General features: G+C 35.9%; 1 protein-coding gene across 1 annotated transcript; it reads right to left on the bottom strand.

Annotated features, from left to right (window-relative positions):
• Positions 1–1,837: 1,837 nt before the first annotated feature.
• On the bottom strand, positions 1,838–23,050 carry SEC22B (SEC22 homolog B, vesicle trafficking protein). The gene is made up of 5 exons (XM_029230826.1): positions 22,835–23,050; positions 14,282–14,391; positions 11,437–11,597; positions 9,708–9,854; positions 1,838–3,779 (listed from the first exon to the last, which is right to left on the bottom strand). The coding sequence occupies exons 1-5, from the start codon at positions 22,907–22,909 to the stop codon at positions 3,625–3,627; spliced, it is 648 nt and encodes a 215-aa protein (XP_029086659.1). The 5' UTR covers positions 22,910–23,050; the 3' UTR covers positions 1,838–3,624.
• Positions 23,051–23,259: the final 209 nt, after the last annotated feature.

Genomic DNA, 23,259 nt, shown 5'->3' with positions numbered 1-23,259 from the left:
TAACTAAAAGCCTTAATTGTGTGTCCACCAACATTCAAGCCCTTAGGTCATGAAAACTCCCAATAAGATGGGAATTTAAATTGAGATGTTTTCTCATACATGTATTATTAAATACTATGTATGAAGAAATGATTATCCATTTGCCTTCTTAACTTGCTTTTGCAAGACTTCCTACTGATAAAAGTAGAAATAAAAAATTTAAGATCCTTGATTTTGATTTTGAGGAACTGGACCAAATATTTTTTTTCTGTAGAACAAGATCCAAAAATATTTGATAGAATTTTTTTACACAATTTTTTAAGAATGAATCTCATCCACAAAGTTAGTTCAAACTGTAGAATTTTTCTAGTTCACCTCAGCTGTACAGTTTTCAAGGTTTCTGGATTCTTTCCTTTGAGTTCCACATCCTCTATATTTGGAGTTCTTAGCTGGGGGATCATGGACCACCAGGTCATGAACAGGCTTTATAGAGTTCTTGAAAACCCTGACATAGTATGTGATACTTGGTATACATGCACACATGAACATTGTTCTGGGGTAAAGGCACATACATTTCACCAGATATTCAAAGGTTTTCCAAAAAGCTTAAGAACCAGTTAGACATTTAAATGAAGAGATGTACATACAATGTGCCAAATATTGCTATGTTAACACTTGTGAGATTTCTTAATTAAAACATGTTATGAAGTTCAGCACCATAACCAAAAAAGCTACTTCTAAAGAGTAGTTCAACGTCTTTACCTCCTAGTGGTTCACACAATCCTCAACCCACTGCAATCTGACTTGTGTCTCTACTGCCCTGGAATTACTCTGCTTGTATGATTATGCTCCTAATTGTTAAATTCAAAATACATTTTGTGGTACTTGTTTGATTTGACCTCTTGGTGGTATAGTATGGTGGAGAAAAGCACAGACTCTGGAGTCAAACTGTCTAGGCTCAAATCTTAGCTCTGTCACTTGCTAGCTCTGCATCTTTGGATAAATTACTCAACTCTTCTGTGCCTCAGTGCAGTAAAGTTTCTTCATTCACATGGTGTGAACAGTATTTACTTCAAAATGTCAACATGAGAATTAAAATAAGCTCCTAACAAAGAAAGCATTGTGTAAATATTTCAGTATGTGGGATTATTCCTTTCTTGAAAATAACTTGAAACCTGTCTATGTCTCATTCTACTCTGATGGCTCCTTAGTTTCATCTCCCTACTTTCAGGCTTATTCCTAATATATCTTTTATAGCATGGCCAGAATGATCATTTGAAGTTATAAATCTGATGCCATCTCTTGCCACTGATGTTAGTATAGTCTGAATGACTTGCATGACAGTGTACCGTCTACTTCTTCTTCCTCAAGTCTCAGTTGCGTACACTTAACCTATGAGTTAAGTTGAACCAAGCTATATGATCCCCCAAATGGGCCTCACTCTTTTAACTCATGACTCTTCACAAGCCATTGACTCCGTCTGGGAAATCCCACTCTCCTTCTCTTACCACACCCCTTCCCACAGTAAATTAGGTGTCCTTTTTTAATGTGCCCCCGATAACCCTGAACAGTATTTATCACATTCTATTTTAGATACCTGTTTGATTGCTGGTTCATTTCATCTAGTCAGATCTTCCCACTTCCTCCAATAAGGAACAGAAGCAGGAGTCACATTATAACAGTCCTGTTCTTTCATTTTCTACCATCATAATCTTAAACTACTTTCTTATCCCTTTGTTTATCATCCCCCACCCCAACTCATTTTTTAATTAACCCACTGAGTTTAGGTAGAAGTGTATCTATAGAAGAAGATGTGCACGTAAATTAACTAGATAACAAAACTTCACACTAAAGGGAACATTCTAGAAGTATTTATTTCATTGCTGACTACTTGGTTGCAGCATGCAACTCTCAACGAGCTGCCATTCTCCACTCCTACAGAAGTACCAAATGCTATGGTACCAATACTTAGGTTTTCAGCCTTTCAAAGGCTTTTATTACCAATATCATTACTTAGGATAAGCCTTTTAGGGACTTCAAAGCACTTATTCACTATAAAAAGTAACTTCTTATTTCATGCACAAAACTCCAATTGGCAGACATAGGTCCAAAATGGAAAGAAAAAAATTTTATTCTAGTTCTGTAAATTATCAGGAATAAAATAAGCATTTCTCCTTGCCTTGTTTTAAAGAAACAGAATTTTTTCTCTCTATCAGGAATCAGAACAGTAGGTTTGATGATCCTGAGTTATAAAATTGCTTACTGGTTAAAGTTCTTTCCAAAGATTTTAAGAAGTAGGCTCATTTTCCTGTACAATTTAAAGAAATGTTTGCAGTATGTGTAGTAATTATAGGTTATATTGTAGACCCTTGCGGCAATATTTAAAAGGCCTATTCTCCCCATTTAAAAAAATTCTACCTCAGAAGGTAAAAGGAAATTCCCATTATCCCTGAGCAAAAAAGGGAAAAATCATAGGTACTTTTATTTGTCAATAGAAGCTACTGTAAATGAGTTAGCTATTTCTGGAATATTCTCAGAGAATTACATAACTGAAGCAGATACAAGGTGCTCTCAGATTTTCTCAGATAAATGTGTTTAGTAGTTTGAGTAGTTGCTCTGAAAAATTTCAATTTAATTAACTACGCAGCTGAATATTTTCCATTTTGAAATTTGAGGATATCCTGAGAGGGACATGAAACTATTGGACATAGAGGAATTTAAAAAATGTTAGCAAATTGTGGCAGGAGGAAGAGTGGGGAAAATCGTAGTGGAGAAAAAGTGAGAAAAGGGCAGGACAAAGCTGTAGTCATGAGCCGGCCTCTCTTTGTCACTAAGTCAGGGGCCTCTGGCTATCAGTATGCTACATTCACTCTTAGATTAATATAAACCAGATGCGGAAAAATAAAATTAAGAATGTCCCAAACAAAACATTTAAGTCTTTTAAGGAGTAAATGACAGAAAACATTTTAGCTTCTTAATCACGGAGTGCTATAATTTCAAGGCATCAATATAATTCATTTAACCCTAAAGCAATTGTGCAATAAGCAAAACATCATAAATGGAAAACAACAAAGGTTAACTTCCTACAGGGGCCAATAGACAGGATCTCTTGCAGCACAGCAATTAACCTTCACATACTGGAGTCTTGTTTAAAAGGCCATCAACAACTCAGATTCCTGAAAAATCACAAGTGTCACCAACAAACGGAATGTTGATTAAACAGAGTCCAAAAACTTTCCAAAGGGCTGCCTTCTCTGAAGGGATTTCAGACTGTTGCTAGCACAGGTTGGTTAAGCCAAACCTCACTGACGGGTCCATTAGAGATGAGAATGCCCAGTCAGTGCTGTTTTAAAAATGTAAAACACTGGGAGGGAAATAAACAAATAAAACAATCTACTGTTCCCTAACATATATGGCTTAGCACCCAGAGAAAGCCTCTGCCCCCAAAAGACACTTTCTACATAGGGCTAAGCTTCATTAAATGAGGCGTAATCTTTCATTTTCAGGACATGTCTTTCCTTGCAAGGTCTTTAGAGGCAGAAGTTCCACTTGGATTCTAATACGCATCTCTGTGAGCTCAGCTTCCTGAAAACATACACCTGCTGGGTTCTAGGTTCTTCCTTGCCAGGGACTGGATTCACTACTTCACAGCCACCAGAATCTCACATACACTATTAACATGATGAAAAATACAGCTACTGCTGCAAGTTTGGCGTAAGTGGAACGCATGTTCAAGTACTTCGCATCCTGGCGGTATTTCTTGGACAGACTGGACAAATTGTTAGCCTTCGAATCCAATGCTGTCAAAAAGGAAAAAAGGATAACATCAATTAGTCCCTTAAAGTATTTTATCAAATGTATTAAGACATAAAAATAACCAAAATGAGTGGCACTATTTCAAACCATGAAGCTTAAATTATCACTTTTATTTTAAGGGTAAGGTTGCATACACTGATTAACTCGTGATCCTGAAGCACTGTAAAACCTATAATGCATTTTAAAATTATCAGATCAATTTATGTTCAAATTCTTGAGGCTGTATGCAGGCTCTGGCCTCAGACCCTGGTTCAAATCTTAGCTGTACCAGTCACGTGGTACTGGTCAACTCAGCCTCTCTAAGACCCAGCTTCTGTTGTCTATAAAAATAGGGATTAAAAAAAAAAAAATAGGGATTATATAGTAACAATAAACATATCATAGGATGCCTGTAAAGTGAGCACAATGCCTACATACAGTAAACACTTGACAAATGTTAGCTGACCATAACTATCTTCATAATCTCTTAATGGTCTAAATCATATTTGCTCATATTTTGACAAATGATAATCCAGGTAAGATAAAAGATGCAGGTAACCAGAAAATTCAAAGAACCAGACACTGAGTATTAAGCTATATCTCAGTGGTGACTGCTACCAAATTTCTAAGACTTTCCACATAGTAAAGACTATTATTATGAAGATAAAGCTATCAGAAATTATATTTTAACAGATATAGGAAAGCTGTATTATAATGAAAATACAGTCACAGGTGCTAGAAAACCACCAATATCTACTAAATTAAGCTTTTCAGAATCTTAGGCAAAGTTTTTCTTTTTTCCTATAAGGACATTTGTAATATCAGTATCTTCTTTTAATTGTTAACTGAGCACTTAGAGAAATAGTCAGATATACAAAAGCTAGACTGGGCTTAAAATATATGGCATATTTTTAATAATAAAAACAAACTCTCAGTTTGGCATAAATAAATTCTAATAAAACTTTTTACTTCTTTAAAATTTTGAAAAACTATATTGCAATCTGAATTTATTTGTTCTTCCTTGGAGAACGCTTTTGGAATATTTGGAGTTGCTTAATAGAGACTGGTTTTGATTGAGAAATGTGGCATTACTTAATAACACAGGCATGCCAGCCATTTCCAAATTAGAACTTGTCCTGTAAGAAAAGCACCTAGTGCAAAAAACAGTTAAGGGATGAGAAATAGCCATGACAATGCTGCAAGGAATCTTTCCAGCCAGTCTACTAGAATGTACAATCCATTGGACAGAGGTTTTTAACTACTACTATGTTTATTACTATACTCCCAGTGCCTAGAATGTGATCTGGCATACAGTCAGTGAAAAATACAGTGAAAAATCAATCAATAAATATTTGCTACATGAATCTAAATCTGCTGAGAATAACTGGGCAAAGAAATAAATATTAGGTCATATGAAATAATTAATAGTTAAGAGAATTCCTTTACACTGGAACATTTGGAAACACATAGTTTCATAAAGACAAAGTTATTGCTTGGAGAAGTCATTTAGCAAATATTCATGTTATGGGCACCATGAGAAGTGCTAGAGGATACAATTATGATCAAAACATACATGATCTCTATATTTGTGGAATTTACAGTCTAACAGGGTGACATCTTTGGATAAAAAATAAAACCTATGGCTTAAAAGAAACAGGTATATTTAGGCAGTAAAAAAGGCATAATTTGATCTTGTTAAAAGAACCCACAGGAACTATTCTTGGGTCATAAATGCAAAGTTGATTAGCTCTAAAACTTTAAAACTTAGAAGGAGAAAAAGGTGTAAAAGATGGACTCTTATTATACAGAAGCTTAAAGAGGAAGAGAACATTTTTTGAGGTGGCCTAATCTTTCCACTGTCTTCATATATGCTCTGTTCAGCATATGCTTTTTCTTCCTCTTAAAATACCACTCTTCACTCCTTCCTGATCTATCAAAACTCAAGAAATCTCTACTGTTCATTTATCTACTTCCTTCTACATTTTTATAGCTCTTATTGTCTATAGATCTATATATAATGATTTAAAACTGTCATTCACTGAAGATGGACAAGGACTCCAAAAGCCAACAAATTCTGCCAGTGTAACGTTTATAGTAAGCTACTTTTCTGAGTCTTTGCTTCTTTATCTGTGAAACCAGTTTGATATCACCCACTTCACATGGGATTACTCTAAAGAATAACTAAGATATATGTAAAGTCCCCCTACCATATTGCCTAGCACAACGTAAGTGTTCAACTGATGTTTGTTCCCTTATACTATCTATAAATTACTCTGTGACAATCTTTCTTATCTTCCCAATCACATGAAGTTATTTAAGGGTAGAACTGTACTTCTTTTTTAATCAGCATATCAGCTTTGTAGCAATCAGCAAAGCACTAGAAGAAAATCCGTTACACTTTTGATAAATTGACCAGTATATAAATTTTGGATTTAAGAAAAATTCCTGTGCTGGTTTACTTTATCCCAAGTAGAACCTGTGAGTCTGTGATGATGAAAATTTACACAGACTCACAAATCCAAAATCTGATGTTTAAAGAGTTTGAAGCTATATGCTGGGACAACTGCTGACTACAGACATAAAGGTTAAAATCTGCAATTCATAATAAAGGAAAACCCATTATTCATGAATATGTAACAAGGCTGAATTAAAAAAATACACATTAAGGAAACTACTTGTGATGATTACTGTGAAAGAAATAAAAGAAGTATATGAAATAGATATGAAACACATAAATACTACTTTTAAAAAGTATATGACAAACCCACAGCCAACATAGTCCTCAATGATGAAAAACTGAAAGCATTTCCACTAAGATCAGGAACAAGACAAGGTTGCCCACTCTCACCACTCTTATTCAACATAGTTTTGGAAGTTTTAGCCACAGCAATTAGAGAAGAAAAGGAAGTAAAAGGAATCCAAATCGGAAAAGAAGAAGTAAAGCTGTCACTGTTTGCAGATGACATGATACTATACATAGAGAATCCTAAAGATGCTACCAGAAAACTACTAGAGCTAATCAATGAATTTGGTAAAGTAGCAGGATACAAAATTAATGCACAGAAATCTATGGCATTCCTATACACTAATGATGAAAAATCTGAAAGTGAAATCAAGAAAACACTCCCATTTACCACTGCAACAAAAAGAATAAAATATCTAGGAATAAACCTACCTAAGGAGACAAAAGACTGGTATGCAGAAAATTATAAGACACTGATGAAAGAAATTAAAGATGATACAAATAGATGGAGAGATATACAATGTTCTTGGATTGGAAGAATCAACATTGTGAAAATGACTCTACTACCCAAAGCAATGTACAAATTCAATGCAATCCCTATCAAACTACCACTGGCATTTTTCACAGAACTAGAACAAAAAATTTCACAATGTGTATGGAAACACAAAAGACCCTGAATAGCCAAAGCAATCTTGAGAATGAAAAATGGAGCCGGAGGAATCAGGCTCCCTGACTTCAGACTATACTACAAAGCTACAGTAATCAAGACAGTATGGTACTGGCACAAAAACAGAAAGATAGATCAATGCAACAGGATAGAAAGCCCAGAGATAAACCCATGCACATATGGTCACCTTATCTTTGATAAAGGAGGCAAGAATGTACAGTGGAGAAAGGACAGCCTCTTCAATAAGTGGTGCTGGGAAAACTGGACAGGTGCATGCAAAAGTATGAGATTAGAACACTCCCTAACACCATACACAAAAATAAGCTCAAAATGGATTAAAGACCTAGATGTAAGGCCAGGAACTATCAAACTCTTAGAGGAAAACATAGGCAGAACACTCTATGACATAAATCACAGCAAGATCCTTTTTGACCCACCTCCTAGAGACATGGAAATAAACACAAAAATAAACAAATGGGACCTAATAAAACTGCAAAGCTTTTGCACAGCAAAGGAAACCATAAACAAGACCAAAAGACAACCCACAGAATGAGAGAAAATATTTGCAAATGAAGCAACTGACAAAGGATTAATCTCAAAAATTTACAACCAGCATATGCAGCTCAATAACAAAAAAACAAACAATCCAATCCAAAAGTGGGCAGAAGACCTAAATAGACATTTCTCCAAAGAAGATATACAGACTGCCAACAAACACACGAGAGAATGCTCAACATCACTAATCATTAGAGAAAATGCTCAACATCATTAATCATTAGAGAAATGCAAATCAAAACTACAATGAGATATCATCTCACACCAGTCAGAATGGCCATCATCAAAAAATCTAGAAACAATAAATGCTGGAGCAGGTGTGGAGAAAAGGGAACACTCTTGCACTGCTGGTAGGAATGTGAATTGGTACAGCCGCTATGGAGAACAGTGTGGAGGTTCCTTAAAAACTACAAATAGAACTGCCATATGACCCAGCAATCCCACTACTGGGCATATACCCTGAGAAAACCATAATTCCAAAAGAGTCATGTACCAAAATGTTCATTGCAGCTCTATTTACAATAGCCAGGAGGTGGAAACAACCTAAGTGTCCATCATCGGATGAATGGATAAAGAAGATGTGGCACATATATACAATGGAATATTACGCAGCCATAAAAGGAAACGAAATTGAGTTATTTGTAGTGAGGTGGATGGACCTAGAGTCTCTTATACAGAGTGAAGTAAGTCAGAAAGAGAAAGACAAATACCGTATGCTAACACATATATATGGAATCTAAGAAAAAAAAAATGTCATGAAGAACCTAGGGGTAAGATGGGAATAAAGACACAGACTTACTAGAGAACAGACCTGAGGATGTGGGGAGGGGGAAGGGTAAACTGTGACAAAGTGAGAGAGTGGCATGGACATATATACACTACCAAACGTAAGGTAGATAGCTAGTGGGAAGCAGCCTCATAGCACAGGGAGATCAGCTCGGTGCTTTGTGACCACCTAGAGGAGTGGGATAGGGAGGGTGGGAGGGAGGGAGACACAAGAGGGAAGAGATATGGGAACATATGTATATGTATAACTGATTCACTTTGTTATAAAGCAGCAACTAACACACCACTGTAAAGCAATTATACTCCAATAAAGATGTAAAAAAAAAAGTATATGCTCACATTAAACATTTAGGTAACATTTAAGCATTAAGTAAACATACATATTTTTAGGTAAATTAGTACACACACATACATATAACACATTATGTGCTAAAAAACACAAGTGCTTTAAGAATTGGAAGGACAAAAGAGATTAATGCATTGTGGGATATAAGGATCAGGTAAGGCTTTTTTAAAGAGGCAGTTCTTATCTAGATCCTAAAGAAGGTCCAGGATGATGAGGATGATGAGGACACTGACCTGGCTGAGGCAGAATGTTTGTGAACTAGGGAGAATGAGAGACATTTGCAATCTACTTATCTTCCATTATAGAGAACACAGTGCCTTGCACATTACAAGTACTCAGTTAATAATGACTGAATGAGTGAAAAGTAAGTTGAGATGAGACTAGACCTTATCTTGTAGTCACAGGTTTTAAAAGTTTTTCAGCAGAGGAATGCCTTGATGAAAATGGCATTTTATAACATTTGATCTGTCAGCAGTAAAGTCTCCCAAAGTGGCTACTCAGCAAACTATTGCAATAAATCTTTGACAATTTCCTCTCATTCTTCTTTTCATTTCCCTTAAGTGTTTCTGTAAATATTGATTTAACTGTGTAAATATCTTGGAAACAGTAATTGCTTCTGATATGGAATGAGACTACATTGTTCCAACTCAATAGAAACTAACCACACTAGGAAGAAACATATATATTGGAAGCTCGCAATGTAATCCATTTTTGAAAGATGAATTCTTAACAGTACTAGATAGAATCTGACAGCATAAAAGGTACTCCCAAATAAGCTATCCTTGCCTATGGAATAAGAGCCACTTATTCATAAGACTCATACTGCTTTTAGAGACCTGAGAGTGCTTCTCCCCGTTGTAGTACTTCTTCAATATTGGCCACCATGATCCTCTGCACATCTTGCAATTCAGTGTTGATGGAGCCTAGGTTTCTCCGAGCACGACTGTCAATGTAAAGCTTCTTGGTTTTCTGAATGTAGGTATCTAGAATGATGAAGAAAAGTGACTGTTAACAACTTCTTTCGTGTCCATCAAAGAAGTAGGAAAGAGTAAATTCTGAGTTTCTCCTGGATCTGCAACTGTTCGTGATTAACCAAGCTTTTGAATGAGTATCAATGGGACAGGCGTTTCCCAAAATACTACTACAAAACTGCATGCTCATTCAGTTTTGCCAATGTCTATATAATGCAAAACTATGAAAAGAATGATTATTAAAGATTATATTTTCAACTTTTAGAAAAAATCTTAAGATGTGTGTGCTTGATACCCTTCATTTGCCTCTAGATCTGCAGGAAGCTGACCTGCATGGATTACATCAATGGGTTCCTTGCCCTCTAGCTTCTGGTTAGGTTCAGCCAATGGGGGAGCCCCAAGAGTACGGAAGAAGGGGAGTGGATAGTGATATCAAAGTATTTATTCCCCTAGCTCCTCCCTGAGAAGTCATCTTGGGCTGGCAGTATACCTCCACCAAAAGTTACTGCTCCTCTCAAACAGGCCTTTTCCATAAATTTTCTCCTTCCTAGTTCCAGAAACTGCTTTCTCTTATCCATTCAGGGTTAGAGATGATAACAATTACCATGCTACTGGTCTCAGGTTACTGTACCTTACAGTTCATCTATAACCCATTCATATCTCTGTATATAAATCCTTTAAGCTAATTTGAGTATACCAACTATTTCCTGTGTGACCTTGATACAGCAGTCTTATTTTTTTTATTGGGTTTACTGAACCGCTATTGTCTACAAAAATAAAATTTGCAAAACCAGACATTATAAAAATTAGCACTTGGAGAGCTTATAGTTTTGAAACACTGGAATGCTTTGCTAGATTTCTTTATTTCTAAAAAGCAAGAGGACCCATTTATCTAGCAAACTCAAAACACTTCAGAAATTCAGAGATAGTAAAACCAATTTTTTTTTAACTAAAAATGTCAGTGATGTAGTCTAATCATACTTGTTCTCACTTCCTCTACTTAAAGGCCATTTCCTTTGATCTATTGCCATCAGATACTTTACCAGATCTGACCAGTAATGAGTCTTTCTATAATTCTTATACAAATATGGACACCCATGCTCACTACTTCTGCATGTAGTAAATGTTATGCCCCAATACCATATATCCTCTAGTACTTAAATTAGAGGATCTCGTTCACCATTCCTTCTGATTTCCAAACTCTGATTTCCATAAAATGAGTCTCACTGTGAGTATGTGAGTGTGTGTGTGGCGGGGGAGGTGAGGAGGTTGGGTTGGGGGAAAAAAGAACTCAGTTATTACATGTCAATCTAGATCTTTAGACACAGTTTTTTTACCCAAATGAAGAATCAAACTAAATAACAAAAAAGAGCAAAGGGCAACAAGTTCTATGAGGAAAAAAATCAAAAGATCAGAGAAAATTACTTATGAGAAGGAAGCCTCATTCATTCAAAAGGACAAAAGACATGGACTAGGAGGGATAATCCAAAACTTCAGTAGGTAAGCATAAAAATAAAAAAAGTGTCAAAATTGTATCAATAGCTTCTGCATATCGACTACTCCCTTGATAGAGAGGTGATGTGCAAAAACTTACCGAACTCAATAAAGGAATAGGGTCTAGACACGGTTGGCACCTTCTTCCCATGCTGTTCATCAAACTCTGAATGTAAATCTTCTAGGTAGGCAAAAGCCAACTTTTTAGGGAAGGCAGCTTCACACAGAACCAAATAACACACCCCCTGTTCAATAATGTAGCTGCAGAGACAAAAAAAAGCAAGAAAAAGTTGTTTGTAGATTAACAACACCTCCAACAATCTGAAATAGACTTTCAGTGCCATACAAACCTTGTTTTTTGGCCATGCCACACAGCTTATGGGATCTTAGTTCCCCATCCAGGGATTGAACCTGGGCCCTTGGCAGTGAAAGTGTGGACCACCAGGGAATTCCCTATACAAACTTTTTAAAATATTCTAGCCCAAGCCCTTTGAGGCTAACTAAATCAGAAAGTCAATTTCAAACCAAAAATCACTGGAATCAGAAAGCAAACATCTTCCCATTATTAGATGTATATTCCAAAAGGAGTATTTAGACATATTTATTAATTACATAATTCTTCAACTAAAATATCTTAATACATAAGACTTTTTCTTGAAAACTTGGAGTTGTGACTCCATCTACCCTTTGATTATGTGTGGTAAACAAGTATATACACATTTAAATTTCTTCCAGCTATAAGAAAAATAGTGGAATTGGAAATTTTTGTGGATACTTAAAAGTTGGAAGTTAATGTCACAATATTTACTGGGTACAGAAAAGAATCTCAGGACTAATAATATTCCCGAATTTCCAGGATAGGAGAACTCTGTATTGACTGCAAATTGTTCAATAACAGAACTGACTCCTCTTGTGAGAGTGACCTCCCTGGCAGTCTGGAAGAGGCTATATGACTACACGTCTGAGCTAGTTTTAGAAAGAGGTTAGGTTACTCAGTGGTATTCAAACTTTTTAGCCATAGTACTCTTTATTTCAGCAAAAATTATATCCAGAAGACTAATATGTACAGCAAATAAAATGAGAAGAAGTTCTTTAGCTTAAGTAGGAGTTTAAGGGCCCAAAGCATTACACATACCCCCACCCCTGTCCTTTCTATGTCCTTCCTAAGGCATCCTATGACTCCACAGAGCATAGTTTATAGTCTATTATATTATATGATCTCTCATGCCCTTTAAAATAATAATAATAACAACAACAATAATAACAATAATAATAATACTGCTGTCCTATTTCTTGCTTGGGCACCTAAATTAACCGGTCTCCTTGCCTTCTAGACCATCTTCTAAACCACTAGCTTTATTCCTAAAAAGTAAATATGATATTGCTTAAAAACTCTAGAGGTTCCCTACTACCTATAAAATAAAATCATACACCGTGGTATAGTATTCAGAGCCCTCCAAAACAAGTGTAGGCTGCTTTCCATCATATATCCTAACACACCGAACAACGTGCTGTTCTCCAATAAGCTAGGTTCTTTCACATGCTCGTGGACTTCTGCTTATATTGTTTTTTTCTAACTATAATATTCTTTTATGTACCTGGAGAAACCTTGTTCATTTTCATATGCTCAATTCTACTATAATTTTTTCTGTGAAATTTCTCTCTATTCTCCCTCCCTCTTTCCCCTTTCCTGAAACTTACTCTCTATAAATGGGAATTTATTGCTTCCTTCTCTCTGCTCTACAGCACTTCTTGTCCTAAGGTATTACAGTATAGTTGTTTGTGTATATGTCTCTCTCTGCTAATAAGAGGATAAGGTAAAACATTACAGGCAAGACTTAATACACTGTCTGACAAAGAATAAATCTTTAATAAACAGTTCTTGGATGGAAATAAAGGAAGAGATGAGATTATAAAGAACCAAGCAGAAGAAAATCTCTCTTCAATTCCATGAGATCTTTCCTACATCTTTTTTGTTCCTAACCCATGGTAGAGATAAAAATACTATATAATGAAGTGCCTCTAATATTTTTTGATATTGAAATACCTTACAAAACTTAATATTCACTACTTTATTAACCAATAGGCCAGGGTTTTGTTTTGGTTTTGATTCTTTATACTTGTTTGCTTGTTCTTGATGAGTAAAGGGTTTGTTTGTTTGAGTTAAACAGAGCAGGTTCTTCCCAGGTCTATATTATCTTGGTATCTGCGTTCCTAACATAGTAAGGATTATTTAGCTTATTCTTTTTTATTTTCACCTGATCTTCTTGCCCTCTCTTTTCTTGTTTAAATCCTTCCTGTTTTATCAATTTCAAACTTGACATGTATTAAACATTTAATACCAATTATTTGTAGATAATCTGAAATCCAATAAAGTTGCTTTGATCCCTCTCTCAGCTGTATGCATTGTCTATAACCACTGATTAGATGCCCTTAAATTATCTTTTATAATTTTCTTTTTTCTAAATAAAAACTAACACTTATTGACTATTCTCTATATGCCAGACAAGATGTTAAGTGATATACATGGATTCTCTCATAATCCTCACAAAACTATTATTCCCTATTTTATAGAGGAAACTGAGGCCCAGAGAAGTACATGTGAGTTGCTCAAGGTTACATTGTCAGTAAATGTTTGAGCAAGGGTACTAACCTACATGTGTCTGGCTCCAAGAAGCTCCCAAAGCAAAAGTTACCTATTACTGCATGATATGTATAGCATTTACTAGACACAGGATAACAGGTTGAATTATTGTATGGAAATTGAATAAAGAAACCAAGATTTCAGTTTTGCAGAATTAGAGCCAGGAAAGTTGCTTCCATGGAGCGACTATATTTTTAAAGTTACCTTTACTTTTTAAAAAGTTCCCATTCTTATCAGGTGTTACTTGTATTTACTGTATTTCATATTTAAATAATCACAAAGAAATCAGGACTATACTCACTGAAAAGTCATGGCACCAGCTTCCAAGGTGCATCTGGTAGGGGACTGTTCATTCAACTTTCGAAAGAGTTGCTTAGCCTGACTCTGGTACTGTTGAAGGTCCCGGCCAGACTGAAAGAAGACACCTTCATTTAAGAATTTTCCACCAAAAAAGCAGTACCAATTTGTGAGAAGCATCATATTTTGAGGACACTATGTGAAGACGGTCCTTCATTTACAGGTTAGTAAGATTTATTTTAACAAAATAAAAGTGGCCTATTTTAGAGAAAAAAGGAGGACCAAATCCCGAGTTTTTCAACAAAGTCACGATAGTTATTTGCTAAAAAGCAAAAGTGTACTCCTTAAGGCACTCTTTCAATCCAGTGTTCTTTCCACTATTAGGTCAGTGCCCTCCTCCTAACCCATTTCACTTGCACAGTTACTGGCAGAGAACTGTACAACATGTTCCATACTCAGGGGAAAGTCCTGGGAACAACAGACTGAATGAATCATCTCATTTTTGTGCTGAAATATCAAGCAAAATCTTCCATAAAGTGTTACAGTATTGAGCATTTAAGCAAAACCGTGTGCACCCATGACTGCAAATTATTATGAACACTATAACTGAAATTAGGTAAAAATGAATAAGAGCAAGGACAAAGATTGGAAAGTCCAATATCCTTTACTAAATAAATCTATTTGGTTCCTGAGTTTGGAAAGCAAAAGTCTGGGTAGCAAGGGGTATGTTCATACAAAAATGAAAATAATAACATTTGGATGATAGAGTTACAGGCAATATTTTCCTAAACAATTTCTAAATGATTTTACAATATTTTTTAAAGAGAGGAAGAAGTCTACTGGGGGAAACAGCAATGTCATTTCAAAAGGAGAAAATCATACCTCAATAACCTACTAGATCCAAAATGGAAAAGAAGTGCATGAAGAATGGGAAGCAAATATACATTATTTATTCATCCACATACTGGGGGAAACAAACAAATAACTTTTGCCATGTGATGGGAAGGAATTATTTTATTTTGGATTATTTAGTTTGAATTGAAAGATCTAACACTGTCTCTCCTTGGTAGATGTTTAATAACTAAATGTTTAAATAGAAAAGTGTTTACACAGGGTTCTCCTAGGGACTGGACCTACGGTATAACTATGAGAAAGTACAAAGTGAAACTTAAAATTCCAGATGGTGAACCACTGAGCTGACAGTAAAATCATTCAAGGAAGCAATGATAAAATCGTGTAACTGGCAGATAAACAAATGTACAAGTATAGGATTCTAAGCTATATTTAAAATAGTGAACTGGAAGTGCAAATCAAAACCACAATGAGATATCACCTCACTCCTGTTAGAATGGCTATTATCAAAAAGACAAGAAATAACAAGTGTTGGTGAGGATGTGGAGAAAAGGGAACCCTTGTGAACTGTTGGTGGGAATGTAAATGGGTGCAGCCACAATGGAAAACAGTATGGAGGTTCCTCAAAAAGTTAAGAATAGAACTACGACATGATCCAGCAATTCCACTTCTGGGTATTTATCTGAAGAAAACGAAACACTAATTTAAAAAGATATATGCATCCTATGCTCACTGCAGCATTATTTACAATAGCCAAGATATGGAAATAATCAAGTGTTCATCAACAGACAAATGGATAAAGAAGATGTGGTATATATACACAATGAAATACTATTCAGCCATTAAAAAAGACTGGAATCCTGCTCAAAAAACAAGCTCATAGATAGAGAATGGACTGGTGACTGCCAGAGGGGAGGTGGGTGGGGGAGTGGGCAAAATGGGTGAAGGGAATCAAAAAGCACAAACTTCCAGTTATAAAATAAGTCATGAGGATATAATGTACAGCATGGTGACTATAGTTAATAATACTGTATTGCATTATTTGAAAGTTGTTAAGACAGTAAAACTTAAATGTCCTCATCACAAGAAGAAACAAGAATAAAAATTTTCGTAACTATTTTTTCATGATGGAGGGTAACTAGACTTATTGTGGTGATCATTTCACAGTGTCTACAAATATTGAATCACTATGTTGTACATCTGAAACTAATATAATGTTATATGTCAATTATAACTCAAAATAAAATAAAAACATTAAATGGTGAACTGGAAATTTCAATATAAATAAGGAAGTAACTAAGCATGAGGTGAGCCAGGGGAGTTAGGCAGAGACCACTAGAAATATCGATTTGTAGTTTAACACTGTTTTTATGGCAACGATTTGTTATAAGGCTGTTCACTTGAGAAATACTCGTACATTAACATGTATATGTGCATTGTTATATATTAACAATACTTTGTAATAATTAACATTATAATGTATATTAACATCATCATATTAAACAGTATTGCTAATCTATATATTGTTTTTCTCGTGACTGGTCAGCCAGGTGGGGAGAGTGAATACCATCACATGCTTTGAACTAGTGCACAATATCCTATGTTCCTAAATTTGAGTGGTACTTGTCAATCTGTTGGCTTCACCAATGTTGTTATGTGGCATTCCGACCCCAGAGAATATATCTGATATATAATCTCAGATATATTCTCATATCTGACCCCACAACAGTAGATTAAAGGGATGCAAACAAAGTTGGAGACACTACTAAAGTGCCAAGAAATAATACCAACACAGACCAATGATTTTCAACCTTGGCTTCACACAAGAATCACCTAGAATTTTTTTTTTTTTTTTTCTTTTGCGGTATACAGGCCTCTCACTGTTGTGGCCTCTCCCGTTGCGGAGCACAGGCTCCAGACGTGCAGGCTCGGCGGCCATGGCTCACGGGCCCAACCGCTCCGCGGCATGTGGGATCTTCCCGGACTGGGGTGCGAATCCGTGTCCCCTGCATCGGCAGGCGGACTCTCAACCACTGCGCCACCAGGGACGCGCACCTAGAATTCTTAAAAAAACTACTCCTGCCCAATCTCCACCCCCAAATCAATTAAATCAGTGTCTCAGAGGTATTCATAAAATAACCACAACCATAAATGTTAATTATAAGTTTTTTGACAGCTAAAGGCAGGTGAGCACCTTAAAGGAACTAGTTAAATAAATACATGGCAAATAAAAAGAATGAAATTCTACCATTTGCAACAACATGGATGAACCTAGAGGGTATTATGCTTAGTGAAATAAGTCAGAAAAAGACAAATACTGTATGTTATCACTTATAGGTGGAATCTAAAAAATAAAACAAATGAATGAATATAACAAATCAGAAACAGACTCGCAGATATAGAGAACAAACTAGTGGCTACCAGTAAGAAGAGGGGAGGGAAGAGGGGCAAGACAGCAGTAGGGGGGATTAAGAGGTACAAACTACTATGTATAAAATAAAAAAGCTACATGGATATATTGTGCGGCACAGGGAATATAGCCAATATTTTATAACAACTTTAAAATGAAGTATAATCTATAAAAATATTGAATTACTATATTCTAAGTGTGAAACTAACATAATATAGTAAACCAACTACACTTCAATTAAAAAAAAAAGAAATGGCAAAAAACTGTCAGTGAAATGAAGATTAGCACAAATCCTTTGACTTTATAAGAGGCACTGTAAATATTACTGCAATCTGAGAGAAAGAGACTAACAACTGTACGAACTACAAGAAACTATGGCCAAAAGCATGCTACAATTTCAGGAATTTACAATGAACAAAGCAGTGACTGCCAATGTATAACACTGGGGACATATCTACATAGGAATTACAGCACGCCAACCAACATTTTACAATGCTGGTTCAGTTGGCATTACCATTCCTGGCAACACGATGCTGGCACAGTCTTCCTGGTAGTTATTTTGACAATATGTATTAGAAATTAAAAAGTTTTGCATAATGTTTTATCCAACAATTCCACATCTTCTAACACAACACTGTAAAGCAATTATACTCCAATTAAGGTGTTAAAAAAAATAACATATGGTATATATTTATATAATGGAATACTACAGAGCCATTAAAATGATGCTGTGTAATATTTAATGATATGAGAAGATATTCATTATACACTAAGTGAAAAAAATTAGGTGGAACAGTATTACCGATTATTTGATTTTAAACACACACACAAAGATTAAGGTTAGACATCAAGTGGATATAATTTAAGTAGGGATTACTTAATTTTACCACTACTTTTAATGGTAAAAAAAAAACCACCATTAACTTTTTGATCCTTTTGTTTGTACATATTTACTGAATTTTCTACAATAATCAGAAATTAATTTTATAATGGGAAAATTATTCATTCATCCATTCCTATTTACTGCGTATTTGCACCAACAATATTAGGACCTGGGGCCAATAAGGGGAGGGGCTAGGATTTGAACAATATTAGGACTTGGGGCCAATAAGGGGAGGGGCTAGGATTTGAACCCAGGCAGTCTAGCTCTGAAGCCCCTGCTCCTAAGCATGCTATATCACCTGTATAATTAAAATTGCTTCAGTAATGGTAGATCCACCTTCTAGGTGATATCTTACTATTTAATATTAAATCTAATTCATAGGAAATGCTCAAGAAACCATATGGCAGCTCTGATCTAGATCTCACATAACAACATAATCATGGCTTTACAGATAAATCCTAGGTTCACTTTTAAGATTACAGTCACAAAGGGCTCACAGTCAGCCAGTCTATCTAAAAATAGTTAGATTAGATGTCCTAATTCTGTTTTCTACTTCATCTAGAACAGACTTGATGAAACTTATATACAGTATAATGAAGACAGCTGTTAGCAATCCAATAATGAAGTAGATGTGAATGTCTACACAAATTCTGAAACTAATTTGAGATCATCAGTATATTTAGGATGTGGTTCTGTATACAAAATGCAGGAGGTACAGGGTAGTAAATTGCCACACAACCACAATCCTTTTTATTGCTGTCACCTATGACTGCTGAACAAGTAGTTGTATCAAATGCCATCTTTTGCCTTTATAAGAATGTTTGGCTAAGCTCTTATCATTTGTAAATTCCTGTTGAACTCTATTGATCAAAGGCCGGGGCACCAAGAACCAACCATTTTCTTCTAACAGCAATAACAGTAAGGTGATTAATCAACCCTCAATGATTGGGCGAGTGCGCCAGTTTAACTGTACAAAAGACTATCTGTTTCTTGGGAGTTCCCTGCCCTGTACTCAGTTATATCTAACACCTGAAGAGAACATGGTTCATTTTGAGGTAGAACAGAAAGGTAGATAAAGAAATTGCAAACATCTAAAAAGGAGAAATACATCAGAAAGGAAGAAATAGATAGAATATCAGAGAGTCTAGGTTGGAAAAGAAAAGTTCATCTGTCTACCTGTCTTAGGCCTACATTTCTAGTTATAGCACAGAGGAAACAGTGCATAAGATACTCTGTAGCTTTTTTTTTAACGCTCTATTGTATTATTTGAATAATTGTTCATCTCCAGTGAGAAGACAGTTTGTACAAGGACTAGCATCTAGTAACCACCTAAGATATGGTATCTGTTATCAATGTAAATAATTGAAAGAATACATTGAATTATTTGGCCTGAACAATTAGGGTACTTAACTATAAAACTATTTGATCAAGATATCCATTTCTTACAAAGTTATTTCCAGACTCCTAAGAAGTAAACACATTACTAAAATGTCTTAGAACAAGTGAAGCAGTTAGGTACTAAGCCTGTAGTGTAGAATCAAACAGATACTGATTAAAAAGAACAAACTAGTGGTTACCAGTGGGGAGAGGGAAGGGAAGAGGGGCATGCTAGGGGTAGGGGATTAAGAGGTACAAACTACTATGTATAAAATAAATAAGCTACAAGGATATATTGTACAGCACAGGGAATATAGCCAATATTTTACAGTAATTATAAACGTGTATAACTATAAAGGAGTATAACCTTTAACAATTGTGGATCACTATGTTGTACATCTCAAACTTATATAATATTGTGAATCAACTGTATCTTAATTAAAAAAATATTTTTTAAAACCAAAACAGTGGTTCTCAACCAGGGTGATTTTGCCCCTCCTCCCCGCAGGTGACACGCAGCAATGTCAGGAAACATTTTTGGTTGTCACAACTAGACGGAGGGTGGTGGCAGTGCTATTGGCATATAAGGTGTAGAGGCCAAGGATGCTGCTAGACATCCTACAATGCACAGGACAGTTTTCCCACAACAAAGAATTATCCATTCCAAAATGTCAACAGTGCCGAAGTTAAAAAACCCTGATGAAAGAACTATCAAATCACTATGTTATGTACCTGGAACTAACATAGTGGTTGTAGGTTAACAGGGAAGGAAGGAAGGGAAAAAAAGGAGGCAGGGAGGAACCCTGGTGAAAAATTCTGTTGTGCTATTTATTAGTTGTGTGACTTTAAGCAAGAGACCTATGCTCTCTTAGCCTCAGAGATTCCTTATCTATAAATGGGGATAATAATAGTACCTATCCTAATAGTTGGTATGAAGATTGAATGAAATCATGCATTTAACAGGCTTAACACAATGGTTGGTATGTAGTAGGCACTCTATAAATGTTCTGTATACTATTATAATAGTAAAAATAAGTCAAAGATTCATATTTTTGCAGATATTAAAAGTTTTGGAAAGACGTTATCATTCAAAGTCAAAATTCCTAAAGGAAATCACTATGGAATTACAATCACAAAAATATTTCTGTGTAAAATATCTTTCCTTGTCAATTAAACAAAGCAACCCATCTTGGTAAACTGATACCTAATTTGGAATTAAGAAACACACAGTAGTAAATCAACTAATTTTTTCAATAAAGTATGAAGGCAGAGAATAAGAGCCTACTGATACACGGACTTTCAAATCCAATTTATATTCTTTGCCCACACTGGAATTCAAAGCAATAGTTGGAAAACTGACCAGATTTCTGTCCCTTTGGGAAAACTACTTCTTAATCAAACTACATATCCTTCAAGGAAAATTTCCCCCACACCATCTCCCTTGTTTCAAATCATGTTCCTGCATTCATTATAACAATTTCACTCCTTCTGCACAGTCCCGGAAAATGTTTAACATTGGACAAGAGAAAAATATTTCACAATTGAAAATTCAGGGTATGCTATATTTTTCAAATTTTATCTCAACTTAGACTTTGTCTTGTGGAATAAATAGAAAATATTTCACTTAGCATGACCTGCTAAGCAACTTAGCAACTTCACAATCTGTATCATTACTCTCCTAGAAGTGAAAGTAAACATATTTCCAAATCAAACCTAAAAAGGCATATAACCAAATAGAAGCTTTCCTAATTAGGAGACACTACTGTTGGCTTAGATGTCATTTCTTCTGGGAACACTTTCCTGAGGTCCAAAAATCAATTTAGATACCTTTTGCACGTTCAACCACAGAAACTTCTTCCTATTCCATAGCAGTTATACTACATTATAATTGTTAGTTATCTGGTTTCTCCACTAAACTGTAAGCTCCATGAAAGTAGGGACTATGTTCCCCAAACCCCTGCATTAACACCATGCTTGGCACATCTGATGTGTTTAATGAGGGTTTTTTTTCATGAATATATGAATGAAAAGTTCAAAAAAATGTGCAAAATATTCATCTTTTTTTAGGCCTTGAGGTTTTTTTTTTTTAAATTACATTACTTGGGTTGTATGATAAAGTAAGATAAAGTTGAATACTTTAAATAAATTATATAAATTTCATTCTCAGCCTCCTTTCTTCAGGAACTTCCTGACCTTGCTCCAGGAACTTGTCTCACACCAGAAATTTGCCTTGTGATTTTAAGGCACAAAGCCTCTTCCTCTCAAGCTATCTAGAGGTTTTGTTTTGTTTTTTTAATCAACACAATACATTTTTGAGCACCTACTAGCACACGGCTGCTATTGTAAAAGCTATGGGAAACACATAGATGACTAAGATTTCTCATTTGCCTGCTAGGAAACTTTGAAAGACAAAGGCAAAATTGTAAAATAAAGGTACAAACCATTACAGGAATATAACACAAGGATTATAATTCCAACAACAGAAATTTAGTAAGGCTTATTGGAGGTGGGAATTGGGCATAACTTTGAAAGAAGGTACTGTACTGAACTTCAAACAGGTGCATACATGTGGCAATAATACCTCATCTGCTTTCACTAGATGTCAGTAAACTAGGTCAAGGATCAGGTGCTACGAAAAGAGGACTTAGGAGCTGATTTTTCCCAGGACCTGTCAGTCAGCCTTATTAACAGCAAAAAAAAAAAAAAAACAAATCTTGAATTTTAACAAAGTCCCTAAAGAATTACAGAACACTGGATAATCACAATCGGCCAAACCTATCCCTTCTCCAGAGAGTTTTTCTAAAAAGAAACAGGTAACACAAAAATCTACCTCCGCCTTCAAGCAAGATTTATTCTAACAGAGATTTATTCTAACAAGACTTATTCTTTTCCACTGCCGAAAGAGGAAAAGCACTTCAGAGGGGTCAGAAACGCCTGGGAGGCCATAAGGGTGTCCCGCGTCCTAAGGAGGAATCCCGTGCTGAGAGCACAGCGCTCTGACAGGAACTTGGGGTCCCGGGGATCTAGCAGCTCACCTGTTCGTCCTCCTGCATCGAGGCGGCCAACGGGAGCCCGTCCGCCACTCGGGCGATCATCGTGAGCAACACCATCTTCACAGGCTACGGAAACTCAACACTGGCCCGGACGGCCGTAGGTGCGTCTTGACTTGCTCCGCCGCGACAACAGTTATACCTCTAACTCAGTTCCCAAAAACCCAGCTGCTCGCGTCTCCGATTCCCGCTGAGGTGGCCGGAAACAAGCTCCAGAGCTCTCCACTACCGGTCCTCAGAATTGGCTTCCCACCGAGAACCACAGCTACCGCACACAAGTTCCGCCGTCTCTCCTTCCGCCTTCAGAAACTTCCAAGGCCCCGCCCACTTTTCTGGATTTCCAGCTTCGAATAAGCCTTGACGCGTGAGAAGGCATGGCACACAAACTGAAATAGAATTTTCTAGTTTCT

This window comes from Monodon monoceros, unplaced genomic scaffold (genome assembly GCF_005190385.1).
Source record: "Monodon monoceros isolate NGI ecotype Baffin Bay Population unplaced genomic scaffold, NGI_Narwhal_1 Super_Scaffold_18, whole genome shotgun sequence".
In the NCBI taxonomy this organism is placed as follows: domain Eukaryota; kingdom Metazoa; phylum Chordata; class Mammalia; order Artiodactyla; family Monodontidae; genus Monodon; species Monodon monoceros.
Note: the sequence above shows the minus strand (reverse complement) of the source record. Positions and strands in the feature narration are given on the sequence as shown.

What these genes read in the sequence shown, in the direction of transcription:
- SEC22B (XM_029230826.1), bottom strand. Translation starts at nt 22,909, where the DNA reads ATGGTGTTGCTCACGATGATCGCCCGAGTGGCGGACGGGCTCCCGTTG. An exon ending in CGATGCAGGAGGACGAACAG is followed by an intron (nt 14,392 to 22,834) that starts GTGAGCTGCTAG and finishes GTCTTCTTTCAG; the next exon opens with TCTGGCCGGGACCTTCAACA. An exon ending in CTATTCCTTTATTGAGTTCG is followed by an intron (nt 9,855 to 11,436) that starts GTAAGTTTTTGC and finishes TCATCATTCTAG; the next exon opens with ATACCTACATTCAGAAAACC.